This window comes from Limanda limanda, chromosome 21 (genome assembly GCF_963576545.1).
Source record: "Limanda limanda chromosome 21, fLimLim1.1, whole genome shotgun sequence".
NCBI lineage: Eukaryota > Metazoa > Chordata > Actinopteri > Pleuronectiformes > Pleuronectidae > Limanda > Limanda limanda.
This window is the reverse complement of record NC_083656.1, coordinates 12,926,109-12,953,442: the sequence shown is the minus strand read 5'-3', so window position 1 is coordinate 12,953,442 and position 27,334 is coordinate 12,926,109. Positions and strand designations below refer to the sequence as shown.

Sequence of the window (27,334 nt, the reverse complement as noted above, 5' to 3'; positions counted from 1 at the left end):
ATGTCTCCCAGGCTGTTCCTGTGCGCTCTGGTTTTGGCGACGCACCAGTGGACGCAGCGCTGCAGCGGATTTAATATAGATGCTCGGTTTCCAGTGATCAAAGAGGGGAAGACCAAAGGCAGCTTCTTTGGGTTCTCGGTGGCTCTGCACGAACAGACGGCGGGCTCCAGGAAATACCTGTAAGTTCCACTTCTCTCTCATTTAGAGGTTAGAACACTGACGCGCTAAACACCTGCTGCGTAACGAAAAAACACCATTTCACTCGCCGCACTTTACGCACACTTGTTGCGCATAGATCCGCCACGACTGTATATGTTTTGAACACGAATCGCCTGTTTATAACCTGCTCTTAACGCACTTGTTGAACTCTTCGCATCACACACGCCCTGGCCCTACACGCAGCAGCATATAGTTCCTCCTCCAGTCTCCCACCTGTTTGTTAAATCTGTGCGGATTGATCCAGGCCTGTGGACACAACTGTTAGTAGCCTCTGTACCAAATCATCACAATGGTGCTCTGTCACCTTTCTGTTCCCCTGTTTTACCTGAACATGTTTCAAAGGAAAGTCTTAACCTGGGTCAGTACAACTGCATTTCAATTTGGAAATGAGTCCACGAGGAAATAAAAGCAGGCATCTGAGCTGTGGAAGCCAGATGCCTGTTGCAGTTTGACATCAATCTCACTGGTTTTCCAACAAACCAATTCTCCCTTTCATTCTTGACATTTCTGTATGGTTTAGGGTTACAGCTAGGGGTGTCTGTATCATGCATGAGCACACACTTATTGTTAAATCTGTGATTAGGACATTTTATAATTGCTGTTACACACCTCTCTGACGGTAATTGTACAGGTGTGGGTGAAACAGTTTGGAACTTGCCTGAGCCTCAATGTTATCATGGAATGTGGAATACTAAATGTAAGTACTTCAAAAAATGTATTTCAGATCAAATATGATATCTCAGATTCATCCTTTCCATGCATACATGGCTTCAGTGTTCATATCCAGCCACTGTGGAATGCAGAGAAAGTCCTGACATAGCCTGCTCTACTTTCTATCCACCTATCCTCAGGCTATCACATTCAGCCGAGACACAACTGGGTTTGTATTTCGCAATAACAGCGAACGTGCATTGGCCTGAAACACTTGTACGTTGTTATTACCACGACATGAATGCTCGTGGATTTAACCGTGTTTGGGAGGATTTACATTCCTGTTGAAGGAATAGCTCATGTTCCCAAGGAGACATCTTTCCTCTTTCCCTATGCGGCGTCTTTAATGAAACCTCCTCAAACTGTATCATTGTTTAGTGTAGGATTTCCCCACGGCCAATTACAGTGGCCCCCCCTCATCCTTCCGCATCCATGATCACACGCCGTGTTCACTGCTGTTATCTGTGTCCCCGTTCTGCTTTGAAGAAAATCACAAGCCAGGCCCCACTTCCTCTGTGTTGTCACCAGTGGAGTGAGTCCGAGCGCAAGTTTATTAGCCTGCTCTCTGTCAACTGGTGCACTGGTGTGCATTACAGAGATTTCCCCCAGTTAATAGAACGGATGGCAGTGTCCATCTGACACAAGATCAATGTGCCATCTCGTCCTCGTCCCAGGAGGGACGGAGTCGCTGTCCGCAGACTGAAACCCAAGAAGGGGGGCACAAGGCGGTGGTAATGAGCCTGGAAGCCTGCAGGGACAAAGAGGTTGTAAAAAGTCTCATTCGTCCTCTGCAAGGTAAAGGGGCTGAAGCAAATTTGTGATCAGTTCTGTTTCATTAAAAGTGTATTTTACACTAAAAATGAATGTAAACTTCTGCTGTCTGTAGGTTCATATTTACTGTTCAGAAAAGAGAGTGCTGTCAATATTTTCATCCCACTCTTGGCAAGACAAAAACAAGCGTATTAAATGTAGTACTGCAGTGACATGTTAAACACGGCTGTTTGTAGTGGGCTGTTTGCTGGGCCTGTGGGGATGATGAAACTGTAAAAGCGACCCGCATGAGCCGCAGCGAGTAAAGACCTGCTGCAGATCCCAGTCCACAGAACCATGAAGCTGCACCACAGCTGCTGCACAATGAGCTGTTCACCTCAAAACGTGGTGAAAGCTAGACGCAGCGCCTCAAACTGGAGAATCCGTTTTCATCAATGTCCCTCTCGCTGATGAGTCTAAGGCAAACCTGCTACAGATCGCCTGTATCGCAAGTTCTAAATGCACCGAATTCGACAGTGCGCTTCCTTGGGCCCTTAAGAACACGCATGCCCACTGTGACTGACTAAATGAATGGTTCTTGAGATATGCATATCACAAGATGACAGACAGAGATTTCTTGAATTATCATTACTTCTCCAAATTGCTCTTGTTTTGTCGTCTAATGTCGGCGAGGCCTGTTTCTGAATTTAGATTGCAAAAAAAGTGAGACTCTAGACAACTGTGAGACTTTCAACCTCAATGTGGTTGTGACCTTTTCTTCACACCCACATGTCTGCTACCAGGAACTCTCCTACTTTACACCAGATGTATGTATGTAGATTCTACTATTTGTATTTCCTTCAATAGCACCTCCGGTTCCAAGAGTGTTCTCGCTACCAGCCTTGGCTTGTAAATCTGTGGAGCCACCGGTGATAACGTCTTTCAGTACTCAGACATCCCTCCTCATGTACTTTCTGACTTCCAAACATACAGTAAAAACTTCTGGATGTTTGTTGTTGTGCTTTTACAGCCCTGTCTGTTTCCTCTGCGTCTGGCTTCTTTTGTGGCATCGTATCTGTCTCACGGCACCACGGGGCTGTTTGCTCTCGTTTACTGGAGCGAGGCAAGACAGTGAATATTTGAAAAATGCAACAACTATCCATGTAAACCAGTCGTGACATGTACCTGTACGCTTTTCAAAGTGGCCCCTCTTTCTTGGTCCATTTGTCAGACAGAGTCCAGGAAGAAAAGAATAAAAAAAGCAAAGACAGAGGGTTTCCTCTCCCAGTTCTATAATTAAGTGAACGTAATAAAGTTTTTCTTAAGATGTGGGCTATTATCCCATTAGGCTGAATCTACCAGTGTATCTTGGCTGAGCTGAAGCAATTTAAAAAATGTATTTTGGATCCTGGTGAATAATTAGTGGACTAACTTCGTTGGGGAAGGGCTGCACCTGAATAATCTATGGGGGCTACCTGAGGCCAATTTGTTCAGGGCATTCACTCCCCTTCTTCTCTTTGAATTCCCCCGTTTAAAGAGAGATTTATTTTCCTGTGAGGGCTTTTTTTGTTCTCTGTTGTAGCAGGGAGGAGGGACTGGGCAGTCAGCTGGCCACCTATTGGCTCTTCCAGTCCCCTGACCCCACGGTATGCCTGGAATGTATTACCCTTCTCTGCACAGTCACAACCTGCCAGGTTTCAGGTTGAGACAAGACAGGAGTGAGAATGATGACTCTGGGGACTGCTGGGAAACACACCCACCCACAGCCAAACTAAAAAGGCTCAGCTAAAGTAAAAAAAAAAAATCCCCTCATTTTACAGATGGGAACCTCTGTGAGCTGGGTCAAAGAATTTAATTCCTCTGACTCTGACTGATGAATATTTAATCAGTGCTGAAGTGCCTTCGCCTTTCCAGCTCATCTCTGTCTGACTGCTGTGGCCTGAGGGCATGAAAGTCAGCCATTTAATTTGACAGGGGCCTTCCCGTTTTTTGCTGTGAGATGCATATTAGATTGGTCGACTTGCTGTAAGGTTTATAGTCACTAACAATCTGATTCTCGGTTAGGTTCTGCTTTCCCTCAAGTCTCTTACAGACTGATGGAATTAAATGTCTCCTGTTGCCTCGAAATGCGGCTGCAGAAGGTTTGCTCCCTGAACTGTGGGACGGCCTGAATACACGACAGTCACAAAGGGATACAATGTATTCCAATGGCAGCGAGGTCTCACAGCAGGAAGGAGTATGAATGTGTGCTCGGCCTGGTAGTATGGTATTGTGTTGGGCCTGTGAGCTCTGAAAAGCTGCTCAACAGTACTGTGACGTCAAATCTCTCTTGAACGTCTAGTATCTCATTGCACAGCTAATGTTGGAAAGTAGATTTCTGTAGTATAACCTCAACTGAATGACCCACTGTGATATATTATATATATATTACACTACGTAATTGTGCTAATGTAAATGATGCAGGTGGGTATGTCCAACTTGGCCACGATCCAACATTCCTTGTCAGTGCCAGTGGTCTTTGTCTGTGAAGTGGGTCTGTCAGAGCACAAGTGTCATGCCAACATTTTCAGATAAGAACCCTGCTTTGTGATTTACACCCTCATACATGTTCTTCATGAGAACCCGGCATGCATTGGAAGCTACATAAAACACTGTATATTTAACACCTATTCCTAAACCCTTGGCAAAAGAGCACTTATACTACTATAGTAAAAGTGACGTTCACCCATTCATGTACACCTACAACATTGTTTCTATCACACATCATTCACACACTGTCACCATCAGGGGAACTTTGGGATTTAGTGCCTTTTTATCTTATCTTGCCCAAAGACACTTTTGAACACAGCCTGGAGGAGCCAGGTCTATTTCCTGAGCCTCAGCCACCAAAGCATTTTATTGAAGTAGTAAAATAAACCTGATAGGTTTGTCAGTTTAATGTCATGGTTTTTAATGTTGGGTCCTTTTTCTTATAAAGAAGCCCTTCACGGAGATTCATGAGTATTCATGGATACTCTAAGTTATATATAATAATCATTTATATATGCTTTACAGATCAGTCATAAGTTGAGCCTAAACAATATGTATTTTTGGGGGGGATGCCAATATCCATATTAGGAAGTAAAAAAAAAATAGTTATTGTATATATATATGTATATAAAAATTGGCAATAATTCCTTATGACAAAGAAATGTAGATATTCATTGTAACCATAGACTTTATCCTACATTGTATACATTTTTTTTACATAAATACCAATATATCTGTTTAAAGAGATATTGGCAAATGTTATTGGCCAAGCAATATTATGGGCAAACGTGTTAAGCTCATTTGACCACTTGTAACACAAAAAATTAACATTTTCAACTACAGAAATTATTATTTATATCAAGAGAGAAACTCAACACACACACCTGCCTTTGGAGTGAGTTACAGCTGTGCTATAAACCAATAAAACCATGAAATCAAAAACAAACTGAGGTGCCAAACAGCAAAAGGTTTGTACAGTAGCAGGAAATATGTATTTGGGTTATTAAAGGGTTTGGGACCAGATACTTTAACAGCACAAGACTTTGTAATAATTCCAAGTTTGTCCTGGTGACTGAGCCTAATCTTTTCGCTACTTATTGCCTGTATCCAATCCGTTGGTGATGGCAAGGGCTGCATTTTGTGTAGTGGCCGAGTGAATGACAGTGTCTAATAACACGTTGAAATGGATCCCAGCGGGACCCTGGGCCTCCTGCTAATCTCCACAGAGGAGATTCTGTATGGAGGGGCTTTCATTGGGAATACCCGCAGTGAGGACTGTGTCTGTCCTAACAAAAATGTAAGAGATCCCCTCATCTCCCCCTGATTGTACAAATGCCCTGGAACAGCAAGGGAAAGCTGGTGGGGTTGGCCTCTGGGCTAATGATGGTTACCTGTGGCTAGAAAAACTATACGCTTCCAAACCTTTGTGTCTTCGTGCCATTTATCATCTTTGAAAGGGAAATGATCCTGAAGTATTGGTTTACACTTGGTGTGTGTGTATGCAAAGGACAGTGTGTGTGGTGTCTTGTGGCTCCTAACAATACAACATGTTTTAAAAGCCATTTTAGTATTTTCTATGCATGTCATTTATTGGAGGTTTTCCAAGTTTCAGGAGACACAAACAGATGTTTCCTGCTCAAACCTGCACTGCTTTTAGATAAGTTGAGTAATATGTGAGTGAAAACTTGGCACTTGGCTGGAGCGCTACCTCAGCTCCATTAGAGCTGTGAGGTATACGGCCCACCTGTAAACCCCCAAGGTCTCTCTCTCTCTCCCTCCCTCTCTAGGGGTCAAAAGGTTAATGGATACACTGTTACTGATACTGTGTGTCTCGTGGATTCTGCTGTGGCTGCATGATGTAAGTCTGCAGGATGAATGTGTGCTGGTGTGATGTTGGGTCACTGACAAACGTGCATCCAGACTCAGTCCAGCTGTGCTTGCGTGTGCGTACGTGCGTGTACGTGTATGTGAAGCCAGTCTGACATCATTCAACCTGCAACAGAGGATGCTGGGTGGCCACAGTGAGCAGACCAACCAACACATGTAAGCCAAATAAACGTTGTCCCTGTCAGACATGCAGTTACTGGTTGCTAATGAAAAGCGAGTTAGTGTATTATCAGGGGACGACCTGCCATGTTTGGTTTGTCGCACCGGGGTGAAATGAGTTTGCTCTCGTGTTACTGTTTCACCCACGGCAGATGGTGGTCCTCAAACAGGATGTTTGCCCAGCTGAGACGCCCGGATTGACTGTAACGTTCGTGTGTGTCTGTGTAGAGCGCAGGTGCACAGTGATATTTAGTTTTATCGTAACACAACCTCTTGCTCTGTGGCATTTCCTCTCTTAATCAGCACTAATGCCTTGCATTCAAATTCCATCAGAGCTTTTCCCGTTGTGGCTAAATTACTATTTATCCAACCCACCTTTGTTTTCCTACATGTAATGCACAGTCTGCTTCTCTGTTTAAAACCTCTGACATGAGCATGAACACATAGATAGATAGATAGATAGATAGATAGATAGATAGATAGATAGATAGATAGATAGATAGATAGATAGATAGATAGATAGATAGATAGATAGATAGATAGATAGATAGATAGATAGATAGATAGATAGATAGATAGATAGATAGATAGATAGATAGATAGATAGATAGATAGATAGATAGATAGATAGATAGATAGATAGATAGATAGATAGATAGATAGATAGATAGATAGATAGATAGATAGATAGATAGATAGATAGATAGATAGTTGCGTTGTCTATAGAAAATGTAAATGTCTTTAGAAATGAAGACAGCTACAAGTGAAAGTCCTGAGAATCAGGTGGTGCCATAAAGTCTGTACAGTCGATGATGACCAATTCCAGGCAGCAGGTCGATACCAACAGGTCACTGTTTGTCCAGAGACGACTCATCTGTCTGCATGTTCCCCACGCGCAGGCTCACAGTTAGTGTGTTAACAACAAGGCGTGCGCCCTGTGAATGGTCTGATAGCAATGTTCATTCACCGCCCCACCTACTGCTTTGTAAGTGTTTCCTGAAATGACAAAGACATGGGTTTATCAGAGTGCAGCTGTAAAATAATCACACCGGGAGCTGACACACACTCCACACACACACACACACACACACACACACACACACACACACACACACACACACACACACACACACACACACCTACCTTCATCATGTGACTCTATGTGCCCTGACCATTAGCACAGCAAGTGCGGACCACGCTGTAACACGTTTTTATGAACTATCCTCTAATTTTTCAGTCAAGTCATTACACCATGAAAAGAGCATAACATCTCAGTCTCAGCCCGACTCCTCTTGTCCTTGTGCTTCATTCAATCTTCAAATTGAGTCACTCAATTCTATATTGTCTCCATGTATTTGCTTTGTGGCTCTAAGTGGCTGTGTTTCTCCTGGATTCAGTCTACTGCTATAGCTTCATACCATTGCAACAAATACCAATGATGCAGTATAGGTGAGTGTTTTTGTGACTGTGTGGGTTAAATGGATTTGGGATTTAGAGTATCCGTTCCTTGCCTGCACTTGTTTGCAGTGTTTGGTAATTTTGTGTGTTGCAATGAGAGAGTACTACCTTAGTTGATTCACTTATATTCCTCAAAATGTAGATGTATCCAGTGACACAGACATAACTCCACTTGTCTTCCTGCTATGACTGTGATGCCAGTAGATAAAGAAATGGCTCATATCTGTCTCTCACTATTGTCATTCACAGCAGCCAGACGGCCTTCCCCTTTCTTCAGCTGATCCCTCTGTGCAGATATAGTAAGCCAAATGTGTGCTCCCACTGTGTGTTATCAAGCTGTAAACACACACTCAAGTTCCTGAATTAAATCAAACGAAATGCAGCAACGGCAATTTGCTACAGCATTTATCATCATACAGAGTTCAGTAAAAACATACACAGTTTAAAAACAAATATAGTTCAAACTTCTGTCTCCGAATTATATCACTGAAACACTGAACTTCCCATCCCCTCTAATCCTCGCTCTGGATCTTTGTACAACCTTGTTACCTGGGGCAACAGTTACGTGTGTCTACTCGTTTCCATTAGAGATTTTTAATTGCACAAGAGGACGGCCTGTGGATCTCTGTGTGATGCAGGAGAACAGAGGATTGTCTTCATAAGAATCCACATCCTGTGTATGTGCCTTGATTCACAGAAAAATATAATGTTACCTTCTGTATTGTAAAGAGATTGACTCCTATAGAAAGAAATAGATGTCGTAACTACTGTAAAACACAGTAATCTGACAAATCATGACTTCTTGTGACCTCACATGTTTTTGTATATTTTATATGTCTTTTCCAGAGTTAAAAGAGTTCACTGACAGTGAAACCCACGCCCTGAGGTTCTCTTTCATGTCGCTGCAGATTTGGTCTTTTTCTCTGCCCTGAAGGCCACAGCCACACCCTGTGACAAACAGGTTGTCCTAAGCCTTATCCGGACACATCATCCATCCCTTGCGTTAGGATCAAATACTGGCAGTGTGTCCATAGTCTCATTTCCCTAAGCCTCAGCCTCTTTGTCTGCCACTTTCTTTTACTTTCCCATTTCAAATATTTACATATTCTCATTTGGTAGAAAGTGACTCACAACATGGGGACAATCCTCAAGCTTTACACTCAACATCTATTGCACGTCTCTCCGTTCAGGGCGACAGATCCCGCACATGTAGCTCTCTCTGAGGTTTGTACCGTTTTTCCCCCTGTTTAAAGTTGTTTTTTTTGTAGTATTTCCTCACTCTTGTTGAGGGTTAAGGACAGAGGATGTCGCACATTGTTAAGCTCTGTATGATGCAAATTTTTACTTGTGAATATGGGCTATACAAATAAAATTTGATTGATATATTTAGTAGGAGAGCTCGGAGGAAATGCTTTAAAATCAGTCATGGATCTAAGATTCTAGAGAAACTGTCATATTACTTGTTAGTATTGTTGCTAAGTGACTAGTTCATTAGAAACAATAATTCTACTGACAGGACAGGGGCTTTTTTAGGGCCTATTGTATTTCACCCGTGGCCAGTGGCCCCTGACTCTGCCCCTGGATCCGCCCCTCATTCCCCTTGACATTCACAGTAAGGACCAGCAGGGTGTGTTAGCTATACACCTCTATCACGTGTGTCATCACAGTCCTGTTCAGACTGGACCCATTCAGATGAAGACAAATGAGAGTGCGGTATGCTCCTCTGTATACGTGACTGACTGGTGCGGCACACCGTCTCTTCTTGTTCCTCATACAAATCTGGGATGGAGGAAAATGTATTGCACAAGGTTTTAGTCATCTGTAATTAAGTTGGTTTCCTGCTTTCGCTGCCAGTGTTGCCTGGATTAGTCAGGTACGAGGTGATTGATCGTTAACTTTAAATAACTTATTAACTAACGTCTGTAAATCGAACTGACACAAACTTTCGCTCTTTGTCTTTCTATTTGACAAGAAGCGATCTTCCTTTTGCCCTCTTTATAGCTACTGAGCTTTTTCAACACCTCCCCCTGCTCCTGTGTTCTTGGTTCACTGGAACCACTGGATACCTTTATTTAAGTAAACACCAGTGATATGAACATGCCACAGTTCATCTAACTCCCTTCTGCTGGAGTGTTTCTTACTCCTGAAGAATGCAGCCACTCTCACCTTGGCTGCATGGGCGTGTTTGCCACGGTAAATGTTTGGTTTAGACAGCCGTTCGGATCACCTCATTGGGAGAGGGGGGCAAATTTCAACATGTCCGCAGGAGGAGGAATTCAGCTGCCGGGTGCCCCTCTTCCCTTCCCCTCCCTGGGCCCTTGACAGCCTGTTTATGAGGAGGCGATGAGCAGGGAGGTAGATAGGAGGAGGGCACACATTGTTGCAGTTGCGGCAGGATATGAGATGGGCTGTCATGGCTGAGTCAACTGTTTGTATCTCAGGTTGTGGTCAATTTTATGAGCAGGTTATGAAGAGTGAAATCCTTTCACATCCCTTCTCGGTGAAGCCCCCTCAGAATCATTGAGCTGGTATGTGCTGTCCCGACTGCTCAGCACTGCTGGTACCTCCCAGGTCACAGTTTGTCACAAAGGGAGATCAGGCTTTTTGCTTTCAAAGCCCCCCCACACTATGGACCCCTGTCTGCCTACTGAACTCCCACACACCACCTCACTTCTTTCACATCTCGTCTTAAAACCTTTCTCTCTTTGAAAGCTTATGGGAATGTTTGATTTGCATTTATTTATACTGTTTTTATTGGTTTTATTAATGTCTGAAAAACAAATGAGTCTGTTCTGTTACATCACGTGGAGCAGCCACAGGTCGTCCTCTTCTGCAAAATACACACAAACTGTTCAACTTAAATTCAACAAGTTATATCAACACAACTTGAAGTGGAAATAAACCTAATTTGTGTGTTATCAGTTGGAGTCTTTTTTTAAAATTGGTCCAACAATTATTTTTTCAGTGTAGCTTCATATTCACTGTACAGAAGTTACAATTGTAATCACCTAATCTAATTTGTTGTAAGAAATCAAAAAAGCAAATTTCCCGAAACAACGCCCTGTTTCTTTGATTAGTTTCCTGTGTAAATGATCCGTCTCCAGCTCCACTCAGGCTGAAAACACCACAGGTCGGTTGTAAAGCGGTGGATGTAAAACCTGGTGGCATCAATCTGCTGTGCTGACTTACCACAACAAACACAGGTGACCCTCTGCTGAGACAGTAAGACGAATGTGTTATGAGTTCACGTTGACCTCTCCCTCCCTTCGCCAAAAGAAAGCACTCTCTGCCCTCCAACATTTCCCAAGCCTCCCTGAAGCATGGTGCATGATTAGCGCTGGACTTTGGGCCCGAGCTCTCCTTATTTTCCATTCAGTGTGAGCAAAGTTCATAGTGACTGGCCTCTATAAGTGTTTGATAGGAGTTGTGCCGCAGCTTGACCCCGGTTCTCTCTTGTTATTTCTTGCTCTGCGTAACGTGCCCTGGTTTTCCCACAACAAGGGCTAACCTTGTACGTCTGTGTTTTGAGACACGCCGGGCTGTAAAACTGAAAAACACATTGGGTGGCCATGACTTCTGATTTACTGGCCATAGAAGAAAGGCAAGTCATGTAAGCAGCCACTCGCTCATGTGCTTACACATTCTGTATGGGGGCACACACACACACACACACGCTCACACGTGCACACTCGTACTTCCTCACAGTGGGACTCCGTGGCCCTGGTCCTCCACACATGTGTCAGACCTACTACTACAAACCTCTGTGGAATCTGGGATGCTGTCTACAGCACTGAATGATTACCTGAGTCACAGCCGCTTCCTCCCAGTCCACTGGAAACTGCTGGCCCTCAGAGGCCATCTTGGCTCTTTCTGGTCGTTACCACTCTGGCAAGATAATTGATTAATGGCTGATAACCAGCTGGAGGCAGAAAGAAGGGACAATTGTACCTTTTTTAAATGATGCATGCATGGTGATGTCTGTTTTTTATGAATTAGAGGAAATAATTCGTCGTTGACTTTTAGGGATGTGAGTTTGTACACATTAGAAAGCAGAAGACACAATGTTAGCACACTCATGTAGTTCTGTTTCTGTTTACTTTTCTTCCTGGATGTAATGAAACGTAAAAAGTTAGTGCTTCTGCCTCTACTCCTGCACTATGGCCCCATATATGGATATTTTGCAAAACATACTTTTTCCTCTGCGGCATAAAAAATTATTTAAATGTTAACAAATGCAGCTATTCAAAAAACTCCAGTCTCTATGTTTCCTCGCCTGCATGTAAAACAGAGCATGTTAGGCCCACAGTTGCTTTAAGTTTCCTATTCTGTTCATGTCACGTGTCACATTCAAATGATTATATTTGTGTCTGGGCTCTTGAGATGTTCTCATTAATAGATTGTAAGTATTTATGGAGGCTTTTGTCTCTGTCAGGGTGATGCAGTGGTTGAGACCGGTGGACCACCTCACTCACAAGTCTCTCAACACAATCTGTGTTTAAAATCATGACTAACAAATTTAGCTAAATCTATCAAGTATTTGTAATTTTCCTCCTAAGTCATAAAACAATTTACCTATGATGATTCAACCTAAAACAAATATTCTATCTTCAAGTTGGAACAATGCAGAGTTGAGTCATGATTTTTTTTTAATGGCACTATGAGCTGCAAAATGTCTGTCTTCAGTTTACACCCATTATCTGAATTAGCTCTTGCTTATCAGTAAGGAAGGTAGCTACCCCACAGTTGCAGTTAATATACCGCCATGCTTGACTAATAGCTTGACTCTGAACTTTTCACCATTAACCGCTGCCAGTAACATGTCAGCATTCAAACAGGAAGACATGAGGGTTTTCACAAAGTTTGAATGAAAAGAGGAACGGGCTTCACATCCAAAACCCGGAACCATTCTGTCTCCCACAGCCGAGTCCCGCACGCTGGGAACAGGACTGTCTGCACCTTCCGCCTGCAAAGTGGAGCTAATAAATCTTGTGCTGACAGTAAATAGTGTGTCCAGGCACGGAGCCGTGCAGTGGGGGTAATCCCTCTACTTCAAAGTTGTGTAGTGCGTTAAAAGGTGCTGATGTAGGGAGTGTCTGGGTGAGTGGACAAAAAGAGCAGGTCCATCACAGAGAGGCTAGTTTGTGTGTGTGTGTGTGGGGGGGGGGCCAGACTTGTTACGGGTCATGCTCGAACTGCTCCTCCGGTCCAACTCGTCACATGTCCACTTTGTGGAACTGAACACCTTTTCAAAATCGTAGGTGTCCTCTTTTTAAAAATCCTGTACTTAATCATGGCAAAGTATCCGGTTTAAAAAAAAAAAAGGAACCTGCATGATTCTTTTCCTGTGTTTAGACCAGTAGAATTATCTGTGACATCGTCTAGCTCTTTTTGTTGCTGCCTGTGTCTCTGCTTTGTGTTGTCTAACACCATGACACGACTCTGATAATATCTGACGGTAATCATCTTTATCTGTCTTTGTGTGTTTGTGTGTGTGTGTGTTTGTGTGTGTGTGTGTGTGTGTGTTCAGGCTTCTTGCAGGTGCACCCAAAGAGAAGGCCAACTCTCTACAAAATGTCAATGAAACAGGTGCCGTCTACTCTTGTCCAATCAACACGGACACCAAGGACTGCTCCAGGATGGACCTGGTCAGCACAAGTAAGTATGATGGTATGAAGCCGAGCTCTCAGAGGTGATCAGCTGTTTATGTATCAAACAGAAGAATGCAGAGTTGCAGCATTACAGCTGAGTTGAGCAGGTCCTGTTAGTGATTCCAGTGAGTCTAAGGGCACTCTTCCCCCAAGCTTGTTTAGTCTTGATCTTCTGATCTTTCAGTTTAGTCCAAACAAAGGGATGAAAAATAGTTATCATTTGACTTATTGTACTTTAACAAATTTGTAATATCAGAAGTAAAAAGTTATAATACATGTCATAGGTCATACTACGTGTCATTAATGAGAAATGTGGACCATCTTGTTTTACTTTAGTATTGGTTTTAAAATGACCTAATGTATCCTAATCTATTCTATACCTTTATTCTCGTAAGATTATGATTTATTTAATGCAATTATCAGACAGACAAATAAACTGACCTAGACCTTTCTTAGTGAAATAGGTGGATTTCCCCCTTTGACACATACAGGTGATGTAGAGAAGAAATGTAAATAATACCCAGCCAATCATAATCTGGTAATCAGCTTACTTCTTCTTTCTTCGCCAAGGACAGAGCTAGTGTGTCAGAGAGTCTCAGAGCCTGATCTCCGGCGTGTCCCGTACCACTCGGGATCATTTACTGCACCTTCACAATGAGCGCCAGCATACAAAGCTCTGAAATGTGCATCTTTTCTAAATTGAAGGTTATTAGCTGATAGGCTTACTGCTCTTCTACCGTGAGGTGAATAAGGCCCCCCCGCAGGCTAAAAGTAAGAACCGTAATAAAAGGACTCAGCATCTCTTTGAATGTTGAGCTTGAAGTGGCGGTTGCTGCAGTCACAGCACATTTTTTGAGGTTGATATGTGTCAGGACATGACTCAGGCTGAATGATGCTTCAGTGTTTGGGTTGTTTCTTCTGTGACTATGATCATCATATAACGATGAATGATTTTTTTTCTTTATAATACTGGTTGATTGCACACGGTTGACTATAGACTGCATACTGGTTTGATTGTTTCAAATAAAGTATACATCATTTGTTCTCTGTATTTCCATGTTGATTCTAACATTTTGAACCCTCTAATGTAAATGATAATGATTTCCCATCCATAGCGAACCCTTCTGAGATGGTGGAGGGCATGTGGCTGGGTGTGACAGTGGCCAGTCAGAGGGACAATCTGTCCAGACGTGTGATGGTGAGGAGACGCCATGTTTGACTGTGTTACTCAGTGTCACAGGTGACATATTACCAACAGCATCCAGGGACTTTTCCTGCAGCATTGAGGGGCTGCAGCGGGAGATAAAACCCTTTATATCACATTATGTTGTGTCACAGGGGTCACAGTGTGCTTATAGCGATATTTACTGCAACACACACACACACACACACACACACACACACACACACACACACACACACACACAAACACACTTGTACTTATTTTCTTAGTGAGAACACTCATTGACAAATTACACTCCCTTGCCCCTTAACTTTACCTTTACCTTAACATAAAACTTACTCCAAAGAGAAAGAGTGTGGACCGGCCATATTGTCCTAACTTTCGCAAAGTGTCCAACTTCAGTAAGGTTTATGCACAAAATAGTCCTCACAAAGGTATAAGTGCAGGGACACACACACACATATGCAGATGGTAAATGTCATAGAGAGTCATATTCATCCTATCTTTTCCGGAGGGAATGTTTAACCTTACTCTTTGGGGTCTTTCTTTCTTTTGTTGAGGAAATATTCTTTAACTATTAATGGCCAATAAACACACACATATATTGATAAATTAACAATTCATATATGACGCTTTAATATACAGTACTACTACAATAAATAAAGAACATTTATTTATCTGAGCATTTATTGTTCAATTTTTTTCAAATATAAGATGTTTTTTTTCTTTTGATAATATAGTAAAGAGATCTGTAGGCTGAATTAATGTATTTTCTTTTGTGTTATTTTCAAGTCTGTAATGCAAACTACATTAGAATAACACCTACACAGTAGAGTACATACCTCTGCTAAGGCCCAATAATCACCTCATCATCACCACATGAGCCTGGCGGAAGTGATAATAGCATTTAATCTGAATGTGAGTACTTTATCAGAAGGAGTTAATCCATCACATCTTCTCTGGCTTGCAGGCGTGTGGGCATCGGTACGTGAAGATCATCAACGCCGGTGCTGGAGAGCAGCATCAGATGATAGGGAAGTGCTACGTGAGGAGCAATGACCTGACCTTTGACCAAAACGATTACTGGCAGACTTACAGTTACGAGGTCTGCAACCCCAACTTAGACATGAATGCCGAGGCCCTGTGCAACATGGGCATCTCCGGTGGCATGACAGACACAGACATCTACATTGGCTCCCCAGGCAGCTACACGTGGCAAGGTGGGCACTGAAGAGTTAACGCCGAAAGGAGCTCGTTTTGCTGCTTGACATTGAAATAAACGGGTATTAAACACATCCAAGATTGCCCGGTGTTCGTCTAACACTGGGATTATTCTCTGTTTTCGGAAACCTGTAGATGGTGCATTAAGCAGATTTTAACCCTGTTTTCTGATTCTGCTTTTATTCTAAAGGAAATGTTCACACGATATGGAGAGATCAGGATCCAGCAAATGCATGGGACTCCAGGAGTGCAGACTTTGGCGATCTGAAAACGAAACGAAACCGTTATATGGGTAAGTAGAGTGAGTTTTTACATCATGTAAATTAAAAATGGATTGATAAATACCCGAGTGTCAATACGAATAACAAGAGAACGAAATAAAAGGAAAAGGTTTTTTTTTTATCGCACAACATCCAGTTTCATCTGTGATATTAAAAAAGGTCTGTGTTACCTTTGCAAAGGTCAGATAACAGTTTATAAGTAAATCTCTTAATCGCTCCACCTAAGGTTATTCCGTTGTCGAAGAGAAGAAGCTGCTCAGCCATGACAACTACACTGTAGTGACAGGGTCTCCCAGGGATGAGCACAAGGGCTCCGTGGTGCTTGGGACAAAGATGGACAAACTGATCAACACGGTGCTTGTCATCCCCGGGGTACAAGTGGGCTCTTACTTTGGAAGCAGCCTGGCTGTCACCGACCTTAACAATGATGAGTGAGTTTCTCTACCCCAGATTGTGTGATTGTGTTGAATATATGCACACAAATGTATTTAACCTTTTAGCCTGTCATATTGTTTAATACTATATTTAGAATGTAAGGACCCATAGACTGTATTTCAAAGTGGATACCACTATCCAGAAATGAAGCCAAAATATTCTGGATACAAACGCTTCCATCTCATGTATTTAGAGCCAGAGTCTGCAAACTAACTATGGGGGGAGGGAGGCACGGTAGTAAGGTCCCATCCATAAACATGCTCAACCAATCCTGAACGTTTCACCCAAATATTATATCATCAAATACCTAAACAAAACTAAACTTACTAGACTAATAATCACCTGAACAAACACCAGTTTGATAAAAAGTACATAAACTTATTTGACATTAATTTGACTTGTCCATGTCCCCTACCACTAACCTGGAGGAGGCAGGATTCATGACCCGTACTGCAGCCGGCCACCAGGTGGTGATTGAAATGCTTTAGCTTCACTTTTGGGGAACATTCATATTGTCCATCTTCAGCTGGTCTGTGTTCGGACCTCATACTACACATGATTGGAATCAAAGTGACAGTAATTACACTCTATCTTTAGTTTGACAGCAATCTTAAATTGGGATTTAAATCCGAACGATATCCTCCACAAATAAACAAAAATCAAGAGTCTGTCCAGTGGATCCAAGCTAATTTGAGACAGCCGCCCAGCTCTCCACTTTAAGTTGCATTTCAGCCACATGCTGCTTAAATCCTAAATACACACGGTTAACAGACGGAAAGCAGAAGTGTTATGTTTGCTCAGTTAGTATGCTCTAGCAGCTGCCTGTAACTGCCTCTTGTTCTTTTAAGCGCCTTCATGGTCCAGTGCTCTGTAGCTATGATATGGCAGATTATGCAGAGAATGCAGGTCGATGATGCACGTTTGAGCTGAGATCAGAGAAAGTCTGTCCCTGCAGTAGCTCTGATAAGACGTTCATCATGACATCATGAGGAAATCATGCTCGATTTAATTCATGAGTCAAACCTTGTTAGATATGTGGTGCATTTAGGAATACGTAAGTACTGTTTGTGTTGGAATATGAATGTAATTTCGTTTTTTTTGCCTATGACAGCTGGAATGATCTGATCGTGGGGGCCCCGTATTACTTTGACCGTAAGAAAGATCATGGTGGAGCGGTGTATATCTTCATGAACGAGAACGGGTCGTTCCAAAAGGAAGCCAACGTCGTGCTGAGGGGTTCGTCGGGGTCCGGGTTTGGCTTTGCAGTTGCTGCCATCGGCGATGTCAACCAAGATGGATTCCAAGGTAGGACTGTGAACACAAGTTGAAAACAGCTTCAACTACAAAATGATCAGCATGATGAAAGTTTAGTTAAAGTCAATTCTATGATGTTTTTCCATCACATCTACGTTCTAAACTAAAAGGACTGCGCTGCTGGTGTAGAGGGGAATTATTGTATTAAGACTTTGTGTGATTGTTTACGCAATTATCTCAGCAGTGAAAGATTATAATGGAACTTGTTTCATTTCAGACTTTGCCAAAGCCTCGGCTGGCAATTTACCAATCGTTAGGTGGTGCACTGCTGCCACCTAGAGGGCGAATACATTCCTTCTGTCACTTGTTTTCAGCTGTTTCCTTGACACATTTCCATTCTTCCTGGCTGCAGACTTTGCAGTCGGGGCTCCATTCCACGACACAGGGAAGGTCTTCATATGGATGGGAAGTAAAAAGGGGATCTCGGAGGAACACAGTCAGGTAACATGTGATTCAATACATCGAATGCATTTCACATATAATCTTATCAGGCATCCAGATTTATTGTTATATATGCAACTGTTGCCCTCTACAGGTGATTGTAGGTAAGACATTAGGTAATGGTGGTTTCCAGACCTTCGGCTACTCCATCAACGGAGGGATGGACATGGACGACAACAGTTACCCTGACATCTTAGTTGGCTCTCTGGACGACCGCATTGCCCTGCTCAGGTAAAAGAAAAATGTGTGATAAATAAGGAATTTTCCCCCAGTTTTCATTCAGTTAAAACATTGGGGAATGTTTATAGTATTAGCAGGGTAATACAATCCTTTAATAAGCCAATGTTCAAACAGAAAATAAAAGTTATGCTTATACCGGAGTATGTCTCAGCTATAAATAGTAAAAACATGTACTTTTGTCATATGAGAATATAACTAATGTAAGGTTTGATTCTATGTTTAATTTTTTTATTTCTTATGCTCAGAGCTCGACCAGTCATCCACTTAACTAACAACTTCACTGTTAAGCCGGAGATTGTGGACACCAATCAGTGTCCTGGAGATACAGTATGGTGAGAAGACATGTCAGAATACCTCATTCAGATTAGTTACTTTTTTGTCTAAAACGTGTTTCTGTCTCTTTGTGCTTTACAGCATTAAAGTGACGCTGTGCATGGCTTTCACGCCGAGCAATGGAAACAAAGACTTCAGGAAAAATATAAGTAAGAAGTCTTTTCTTTTTCAACTGACTCCTTATGTGTAAATAAATATTATTTAAAATTTGAATGGAAAAAGGCCACAATTTTGAATCGATAGCCATACTTAAAATATATAGAATTACTGGCTTCTCACAGACCTTGCGTCCTGTAATGTCATGTACGTGTTTCTACCTTGCAAAGCGGTGAACTACACAGTGGAGGCGGACATGCAGAGGAGAAGAAGCCCCCGAGTTCATTTCCAGAACAAAAATGACAACACATTCACCGGCCTACTGAGCCTGCCCTCCTCCAAGGCCACATGTCAAACTCTAAACCTCGTCGTAGTGGTAAGAGTTCAACAAATATGTGTTATGCAAGTGTGTCGACTTGAAAGCTGCGGTTGCCAAAATCATGTGCTTATTTTGACTGGTAGTACATTTTTGGGTGGCTTTACAGGGGTCTGTGAGGGACAAACTGGAGCCAGTGGTCTTTTCCCTCAACATGGCTTTACATGAGCAGAAACCTCAAGCCAAACGCAAACTGCAGAACCTGGACTTCTACCCAGTCGTGAGCCCGGAGCAGAAACTCACACAAAGAGCTGAGGTACGGTGTGGTGCATTCACCACATTCATCAAACACATTTCATATAACTTCAACCGTGAGGAACATGTTACAGTATATACTTTGATTTCTTACATTTCCTGCAGATTGACTTTCAGAAGGAGTGTGGCTCAGACAACAAATGCAGCAGTAACCTGAAGCTCACGGCTGAGTTTGTCGACGACAAAGATAACCCTTACCCCCGGTGAGATGAAATTCTGAAAACCAAGCCTTCTTTTTAAAGAGATAAAGGGATAGAGAATAAGATTGATACCACCCTAATGAATGTACAGTACATATGAACCCATATAGTCCAGCAGCCATTTAGCATAAACTTTTCATAAAGACTGGAAATGGGGATGGAAGATTTTTATATTTAAATTGGTTAAATCAGTAAAACTGTTGTTTCTCCCTGTTTCACAGCTGTGTGCTGAGCTGGATTCATGTAGAAAATGAATCCCTAAAAAATAACGGTTTTGCTACACTAGTAAAGTAAAAAAGAGCTCTACATGCTTTGCTTAGGCTTGGGGATTGCGCCTGTGTCATCCTGTAACGCAATATATGTTATTTTGGTTTTGTTTTAGAATCATTACACTCCTAAAAACATCAATAAAGATAATAATCATAAAAATACATGTTGTCCGTGCTTAGGAAGGGCAAATTCCAGGTACTACAGTTCAGCAGCACTATGAAGATAATAAGACTGAAGGTGGAAGTGACTAACTTCCCTTCCGGGGGGAAGCTGGGTGAGGACGCCCATGAGGCCATGCTCAACATCACCATCCCAGAGGCACTAAGGTACTCTGGCGTCAGGTCAAAGGTACGTCCATCAGAGGGCAGCAGACGACTGAAAGATATCCATTTAATAGTTATTCCCTCTGTTCAAGTCTTAACTCCTTTTACCAGTATCACAAAAATACACTTTTGGATTGTTAATTTCGCTCATTATCAATGTTTGAAAATAGAACACACAGTTTTAATATTCTGCCTGTGCATGTAGGACGGTGAGGTGGAATGCAGTTTGGACAGCGAAGTAATTTGTGACCTGGGGAATCCACTCAGAGGCAACGAGAAGGTGAGTGAGCCTTTGTCCCTCAAACGGTTTTGACTCCTTTCTTTCTGCTGAGATACATTTGTGACAATTCTCATTCCACCGCTTACTCTCATTATCAGGTGTCACTCTTCCTCAAGTTTGAAACATCAGGGATTAATCTGAACACACAAGAGATCCTGTCTCATCTGCTTCTGTCCACGTAAGTGCTGAAGGTTGTTAGATGCAGGCCTTATTTAATCAGATTTATGCCCACATTTGCTTATATTTGGGTCCCTGGCTTGATTTAACAGAAAAGCATGACGGGCTGCTACCTATTAGTAAAACATGAAGTCACTTGTTAAAGGAGACATATTAAGCTCATACACATTCAATTTGGGATATTACTTGAAAATGCATCACTTTCCTTAAACTCTCCATTGCTGCAGGTTCTCTTTTCATGAGAAGCTTGGTTTTGTTTCTCCTGATAAGGCCCAGTCTACTCTGATTGGCCAGCCGGCCCGCTCTGTTGGGGTTGGTCAACCAGTTCCAGCGCATGTAGGAAATATCGGCCTCTGCTCTCCATTTACCTGGCTCTGTTAGAGGAGTATTCATAATGTGCATCGTGACAATGTAGGTCATGGAAACATCCAAACGGTGCAGAGGGTTTCAGGAGCCTCTGAAGCAGTGTGTTCTGTGGGAGAGAGGAGTTCCCTTTACTTTGCGCTTTTTAAAATTGCAGAACTTTTACATACACACACAATAAAAGGGGAAAAACTGGAAAAAAGAAAAGCATATGTCTCCTTTAATTAGTGCTGATGTTATTGTGGACACCATCTGGCAGGCAGTGTTGTAGTAAAGTCTGTTTCTTCAGTCTCAGTGAACAGAGTGACCTGAAGCCTGTGCCCGTGGCCCTGCTGATTGAAAACACCATCCATCCAACTTTATCCATGTGAGTACCATTACGTAACAACTCCTGACAGGCTGTACACACACCAAAGAGCGGAAGCATTGAGAGTCACATCAAATTATCCTCCACATCATGTTAGTGTTCGCACTTGTGCACAATCATTTCCAACTCTCCTCCTGTCCAGAGAGAAACCCCGCGTGCAAACAAAATTCGGTGGGACAGTGAAGGGCGAGATGGCCATGATCAACACCAGTGACGTGGGCAGTCTGGTGGAGTTCACCTTCGATGTGAGTCACCTCCACCGCTCTTGGTTACATTAGACCTCCGAGACTGTACGTTGCATCTACAACACGTGTGCTGCTCACTCACATTTCCCTGATCCCCACCCAGTCTTTGAAGCCAACACTTTCATCCTTCAGAAGTTAAATATTGCATGGGGGAAAGGGTTGTTGTGTGAGACATGGTTTGTGGTGTGAGCATGACCAGGGGTGGAGGCTATTTAGGAGAAAACGACAGTCTATTTCTGACTGTTATTGTTCATTCACACAATAGGTTTGATTTCCTCCTTTGTGCTGCGGACTATTTTCTCCTTTAGGTGAAAATGAGGGGCCAGCCTCTGGGAGACCTGGGGACCCTGGCTATTGAGTTTGATTGGCCCTATGAGGTTGACAACGGCAAGTGGTTGCTGTACCTGACAAAGATTGTCGTCATGGGGGAATCGGAGACGGAATGTAACCCTGCTGAAGCGGTCGTCAACGTGCTGAACCTCACTGTAAGGCTCTGTTCAATACTGTCAAAAGGAAATGGTAGCTGTGTTGATTTCCAGCCTTGGACCTTTTATCCGTGCCATGTTTTTGTCTTATAATATTTACATCTTTATAATTCTTTCAAGCCTACTACTGCCCACACCCATGATATATATACCAAAATGTCCCCTTTCTGAAAAGATACAATCATGGTTACAAATAAACAGAGGTAGAGGCTTTAATGAAAGGCCTTGGACCAACAGTAAGAGTGTACAGCGTGTGAGGCTGACATCAGCATGCTAACGTGCTCACAATGATATGTTTAGCGTCTCTGTTTAGCACATAGTCCATAAAGATGGACGACTTGACAGCTCTCTTAAAGTGAAGGAAAACGGTCTAGTAGCTAGCTGCAATACAGTTCATAAACCCTGCCACCTCCATGTTAGCATTTGGAACATGGGCTAAACTAAAAGGCCAAAATACAAGTTGTATCAATTTTCTCAAAGAAGGTTTCTGTCATTGTAGGTAGTTCTTCTCACACTGATGTTATACAAACGGAATGAAACGTCATAATTGGAAAAGGAGACTTGTGATTGATCGAGCGCATTCATGTGTGCGACCTTTCCACTGCTGGTCCACCTTGAAACTCGTCCTGACGTCAGTGTGAATTGAAGAAGTCTGAGCAGAATGAGTAAACATCAGTGGCAGAAAAGTGGTGTGAAAATGGGTTTAAAGCCAAACCACAGCTGTTCAGAAATACATTTTGGAAAAAACATGTGTCGCCTCATGCAAACCTCACAGAGCCCCAAAATAGAAAATAATTTTGCGTGTGGCCTGCATATAGACAGTGGAAATGAATATGCTATTCTGAGAAGAATTTGGTAATGTCTTTATCAAAACCAGTAATTACCACGTAACCCTCTGATGTAATGTCTCTGTCTCCTCTGTCTCCTCTGCCTCCCTCTTTCATTTTCCCTCCCTCTTTCGTCCTCCAGTTGTCAGGGAGTGGACCAAAGCGCACTAAACGGCAGATCGAGGTGGATGGCGCTCAGGATGTGACCCAGCCACAAATCATCGAGCCACAAGCTGCAATCTCAGTGGGCGCTCATCGAAAAGTGTCCCACCTATTGGTAAGAAGGGAACCGCCTGACATGTCACATGACGTATTCGATTTAATCGCCAGAGTGAGTTTTTCACATTTCAACTGTTCAGCAGATAGATGCAGAAAATCATGCAACAAAAAAAAACTTCAATTTTACATAGAGACACTATATTATCAATGTTTCCAGTAGATGGAAACATTGTTTACAGAGCGAGCACAAGTATAATCACAATTCATAAAATAAAAGATGGAAGGATGGATGGATAATGTTGTATCATGTTATCAATGTTGTCTCGCCTTAGCTCTTTTAGGCTCTAGAATTATTAGTATTTTACGTTTTTTCCAACAATGCCCGCATACTCAGTTTCGTACATGTTTGTGTCCCTGTGTTTAATCGTTCTCTCTCATGGTGCGTTGAAGGAATGCTCCAAGGGGACGGCAAGATGCGTGAAGTTCGCCTGCCCACTGCATAACATGACAGACTCAGCCAAGATTCTTGTGCGGTCACGTTTGTGGAACAGCACAATGCTAGAGGTGAGCTCAGCCCAGTTTCATCCACCCACACACACACACTCACACACACACACAGGATAAACACCTTGTGATTCAATGTCACGTTTTTTTATGAAACCCTTCCTCTGCTGGGAAAGAGTGTATCTGGAATTATGGAAATTTACAACGTTAAAGTTCATTGTGAAAATGTTTTGATGGTGTGTGTGTGTGTGTGTGTGTGTGTGTGTGTGTGTTTGTGTGTTCCTGCAGGACTTTTCCAACGCTCTGAGAGTGACAGTCAGAGGGGAAGCCGAACTGAAGCTCATTACAGATAAACCAACCATCAAGATTGAGAGTGTGCCCATCATGGTGCGTAACTGGTGATGATGATGATGATAAGAATTTTGATGAAGATAATGATTTTTGATGCTTTGAACCTGATTGCCTCCACCTTAACTTTAGTTCACAGTCGAAATAGAGCCGGAGGAGGGAGTGGAACCACCCTACGAGCTCCCGCTGTGGATCATCATCTTGGCAGCTGTAGCTGGAGTTCTACTACTGGGAATCATAATTATTATTCTGTGGAAGGTGAGCGATGCTGCACTGATCAAACCCTCGTACATACACACGCTGTGTATCCGCGGACAAATCTACTGGAGTGTTTGCTCACTCACAGCAGAGCTCTTCTCTGGGTCATGCAACAGCCGCTGACCCCCACTCATCTGACACATACAAACTCCATATCAAAGCGTTAGTCTAACTTTTGACTTACTCCCCCCTCTCCCCCACGCACTGTCCTCCTCCTCCTCCTCCTCCTCCTCCTCCTCCTCCACCCTCAGTGTGGCTTCTTCCAGCGGGCCAGCACAAGGGAGATGTATGAGGCCAAGTCCCAGACGGCTGAGATGAAGATCCAGCCATCTGAAACAGAGAAGTTGACTGAGGACTACTGAGGCCCCTGGGGGTCCCCAAACAGCACACACCAGTGGGGCTTCTGGGTAAAAATGGATTTTCAATGGATGCTAAGCACTGAGCTTAGGGGTGTGATTCAACTCACTATGTGGCTTTCTGAGTCTTTAAACTAACCTCTTCTAGTTACTGTCACTAACATTTCCTATGTTTCCCTCCCCCAGAGCTGTTCACTCTGCTTTCACTTCTTCATCTGACTTATTGTGGGTCTTTCTGTTACCTAACCTGAATTTCTTCTTCTCAATCCGTCATCAATCTGATTTGTTTGTTTTATTAATCTTTATTCAAGGGTGTGTTCTTTCAGTTGGAGAGCAGGACACGAACACAAGTGATTGCAGGTTCAGGTTTTCTAACTCTCTCACTCAAAACCCTGATTGTGCTTAGATGTCCTGTGCTCAGCTTCTGCTCTTCTCCTCGCGCTCACGCTGCTTCTGTGCAATTGTGAAACATATGCTGTCAGATTTTTTTCTTCTGCTCTCTGGATTCATTGTGCAAAAAGTGGCTGACAAGTGAAAATGTCCCACCCTGACTGTGGGTGTGTTAGCTTTAAGTCTTTAAGAGTCCTGTGTGGGCGGTTACTTTAACCAAGTCATACACTCCTGCCCTACTTGGATTTAAACCATTTTCCTGTCTTAATGCCTGAGGGAAAAATTATGACTCCTTCATAGAGTGCAGCAGATTGCTGTTAAATTTATTGTAAGGAGCTCAACTTTTTTATGAGATGGGAACACTGTTGCTTGTGACTATAAAAGCAAAATAGATGCCACCTTTTGTATTTTATGGGAACAACAGCAAAAGTAACCAAAACAAAGGTGGGCAAATTTAATTTGTCAGCTTATTGTGGGTCTTTCTCTTACCTAATCTGATTTTCCTCAGCCTTCGAATTCTAAGTCTTCTTCTCAACCAGTCATGGATACCTGCTCTCCTGCTGTTTGAGTGCCTCCTTGATCACAGTCACTTCCTTCTCTCCCTCTTTACTCTCCAGCTTGGATTCTTTAAGCGGGAGCTCTACTACCGGATGATGCCAAAGCACCAGGGGGTGAAAATTCGCAAGTCTGAGCGCTATCAGCTCAATCTGGGATTTCAGCCTGATGAGCCACAGAAAAAGTATTGGATAACCAACTGGACAGAGATGCAGCGTTACTACTACTGAGGCCTTAACTCTGAACTCTGAACCACTCCCGCTCCTCACGGGCTCGGGCCAAACAAAGGGCACTGGGTTCCGTTGAGCAACATGGACTTTGCAGTGCATGGACCATGGACAAAGCCCTGAAACTGTTTTTAGTTTTTTATTTCCATAAGATTTCATTGACTCTATCAGTGCAATATACTGAACATTTTTGTTTCAGAGATTGTAATTTCTTAAGTATTTTTCGAAGAATGCTGTGTTGTACGTTGGAATTGGGGTTGCATTCAGGAGTAATATGTAAACTGTTTTGATTCACGTTGCAGGATTTTATGTACTGAACTCTGTGTTTGCATGAATACTTTCATTTCTTTTAATTTTTTGAGCAAACTTACTGGACATTCCTCATGTTTATTTTGCACCATATCTGTTTTATTTTAATTTTCTGTGATTGCTCATGCGCTTTTCAGCTGCCAGGCATAGCGGGTTTATAACCTAAAACAGACCTTTTTTCAACTGCACTTAAAATATGTTGACAATATGTATTTTTGTTCATGTCTGTGTTTGGAAGGCATCACATAGAACCAGCATCTGAACTGTAGCTGTGGTTGGACTCTCATTTGCAGAATGGGAACTTTTTAGTTTTTAAAGCTACCTTGAAATATTGCTTTTCTAAATTCAGAGAGGTACAGAGAAAAAGTGGTACACAGCCGCGAGCTATAACGTTTTATAGCCAAGCTGGACATGTTTTAATTGCCCCTTTTAAAATTCCATTCCTTTAAAAACTTCCAAGCACCTCAGCAACACATTGAAAAAATGGTTCTTGTTTGTCCAGAATTATCCAACATTTTACGATGAGATCATGGGATCACTTGATATTTATTTATTACACTCTTTTGTGTTATTACCGTAAAGAACCTACCTGGATATCTTACATATATCCCACACAGGGAGTCACAACACTGGATTAAAGAACACACGGTATTATGTCTGTGTGGAGAAATTATATTTTAAGCTTCAGCATTAATAGCTGCATCATAAATTGTACATAGTGACAAGTTATGTTCAGTTAACTCTTTGAATGAATGCATATATGATTGGCCTTTGTTGTGTTACTGTCCAAAGCTTGTGTACAAGACAGTAGGAGGACCCTCTGGCCGACCCGCAGCACTGAGGATGTACTGGATCAGGAGAAGACGAGTCACTGAATCGTCTCTGAAAGGACCGAGCGTTGCATTGCTGCTCTGGTCTGTGCTACCTAAGAGCCCACAGCTCTCCTGTGGTGACAGTGGCCATTACAGAGGCTCCACTGACTCTGAGTGAAGAGGGAAAGGCTGACTGCACAAATCTGTCCTCTGTGGTGGTGTTGTTGTTTTCTAACTGTACAGTTTCAGTGGAATTAAATTGTTTTTCACGATCTGTGACGAA

At 42.6% G+C, this 27,334-nt stretch overlaps 1 protein-coding gene across 1 annotated transcript; it reads left to right on the top strand.

The window, feature by feature from the left end:
* On the top strand, positions 1–27,323 carry itga3b (integrin, alpha 3b). The gene is made up of 25 exons (XM_061095083.1): positions 1–179; positions 13,241–13,368; positions 14,477–14,559; positions 15,515–15,764; positions 15,956–16,057; positions 16,273–16,477; positions 17,593–17,786; positions 18,148–18,236; positions 18,331–18,467; positions 18,722–18,808; positions 18,891–18,958; positions 19,136–19,281; positions 19,391–19,537; positions 19,642–19,739; positions 20,186–20,354; positions 20,535–20,609; positions 20,708–20,787; positions 21,439–21,516; positions 21,659–21,761; positions 22,070–22,246; positions 23,216–23,350; positions 23,743–23,856; positions 24,085–24,183; positions 24,277–24,402; positions 25,766–27,323. The coding sequence occupies exons 1-25, from the start codon at positions 1–3 to the stop codon at positions 25,931–25,933; spliced, it is 3,237 nt and encodes a 1,078-aa protein (XP_060951066.1). The 3' UTR covers positions 25,934–27,323.
* Positions 27,324–27,334: the final 11 nt, after the last annotated feature.

Excerpts from the sequence above, each read along its gene's own strand:
- itga3b (XM_061095083.1), top strand. The coding sequence starts at position 1 with ATGTCTCCCAGGCTGTTCCTGTGCGCTCTGGTTTTGGCGACGCACCAG. Across the intron at positions 15,765-15,955 it reads AGGCAGCTACACGTGGCAAG|GAAATGTTCACACGATATGG; the intron begins GTGGGCACTGAA and ends TTTATTCTAAAG. Across the intron at positions 19,740-20,185 it reads AAAGATAACCCTTACCCCCG|GAAGGGCAAATTCCAGGTAC; the intron begins GTGAGATGAAAT and ends GTCCGTGCTTAG.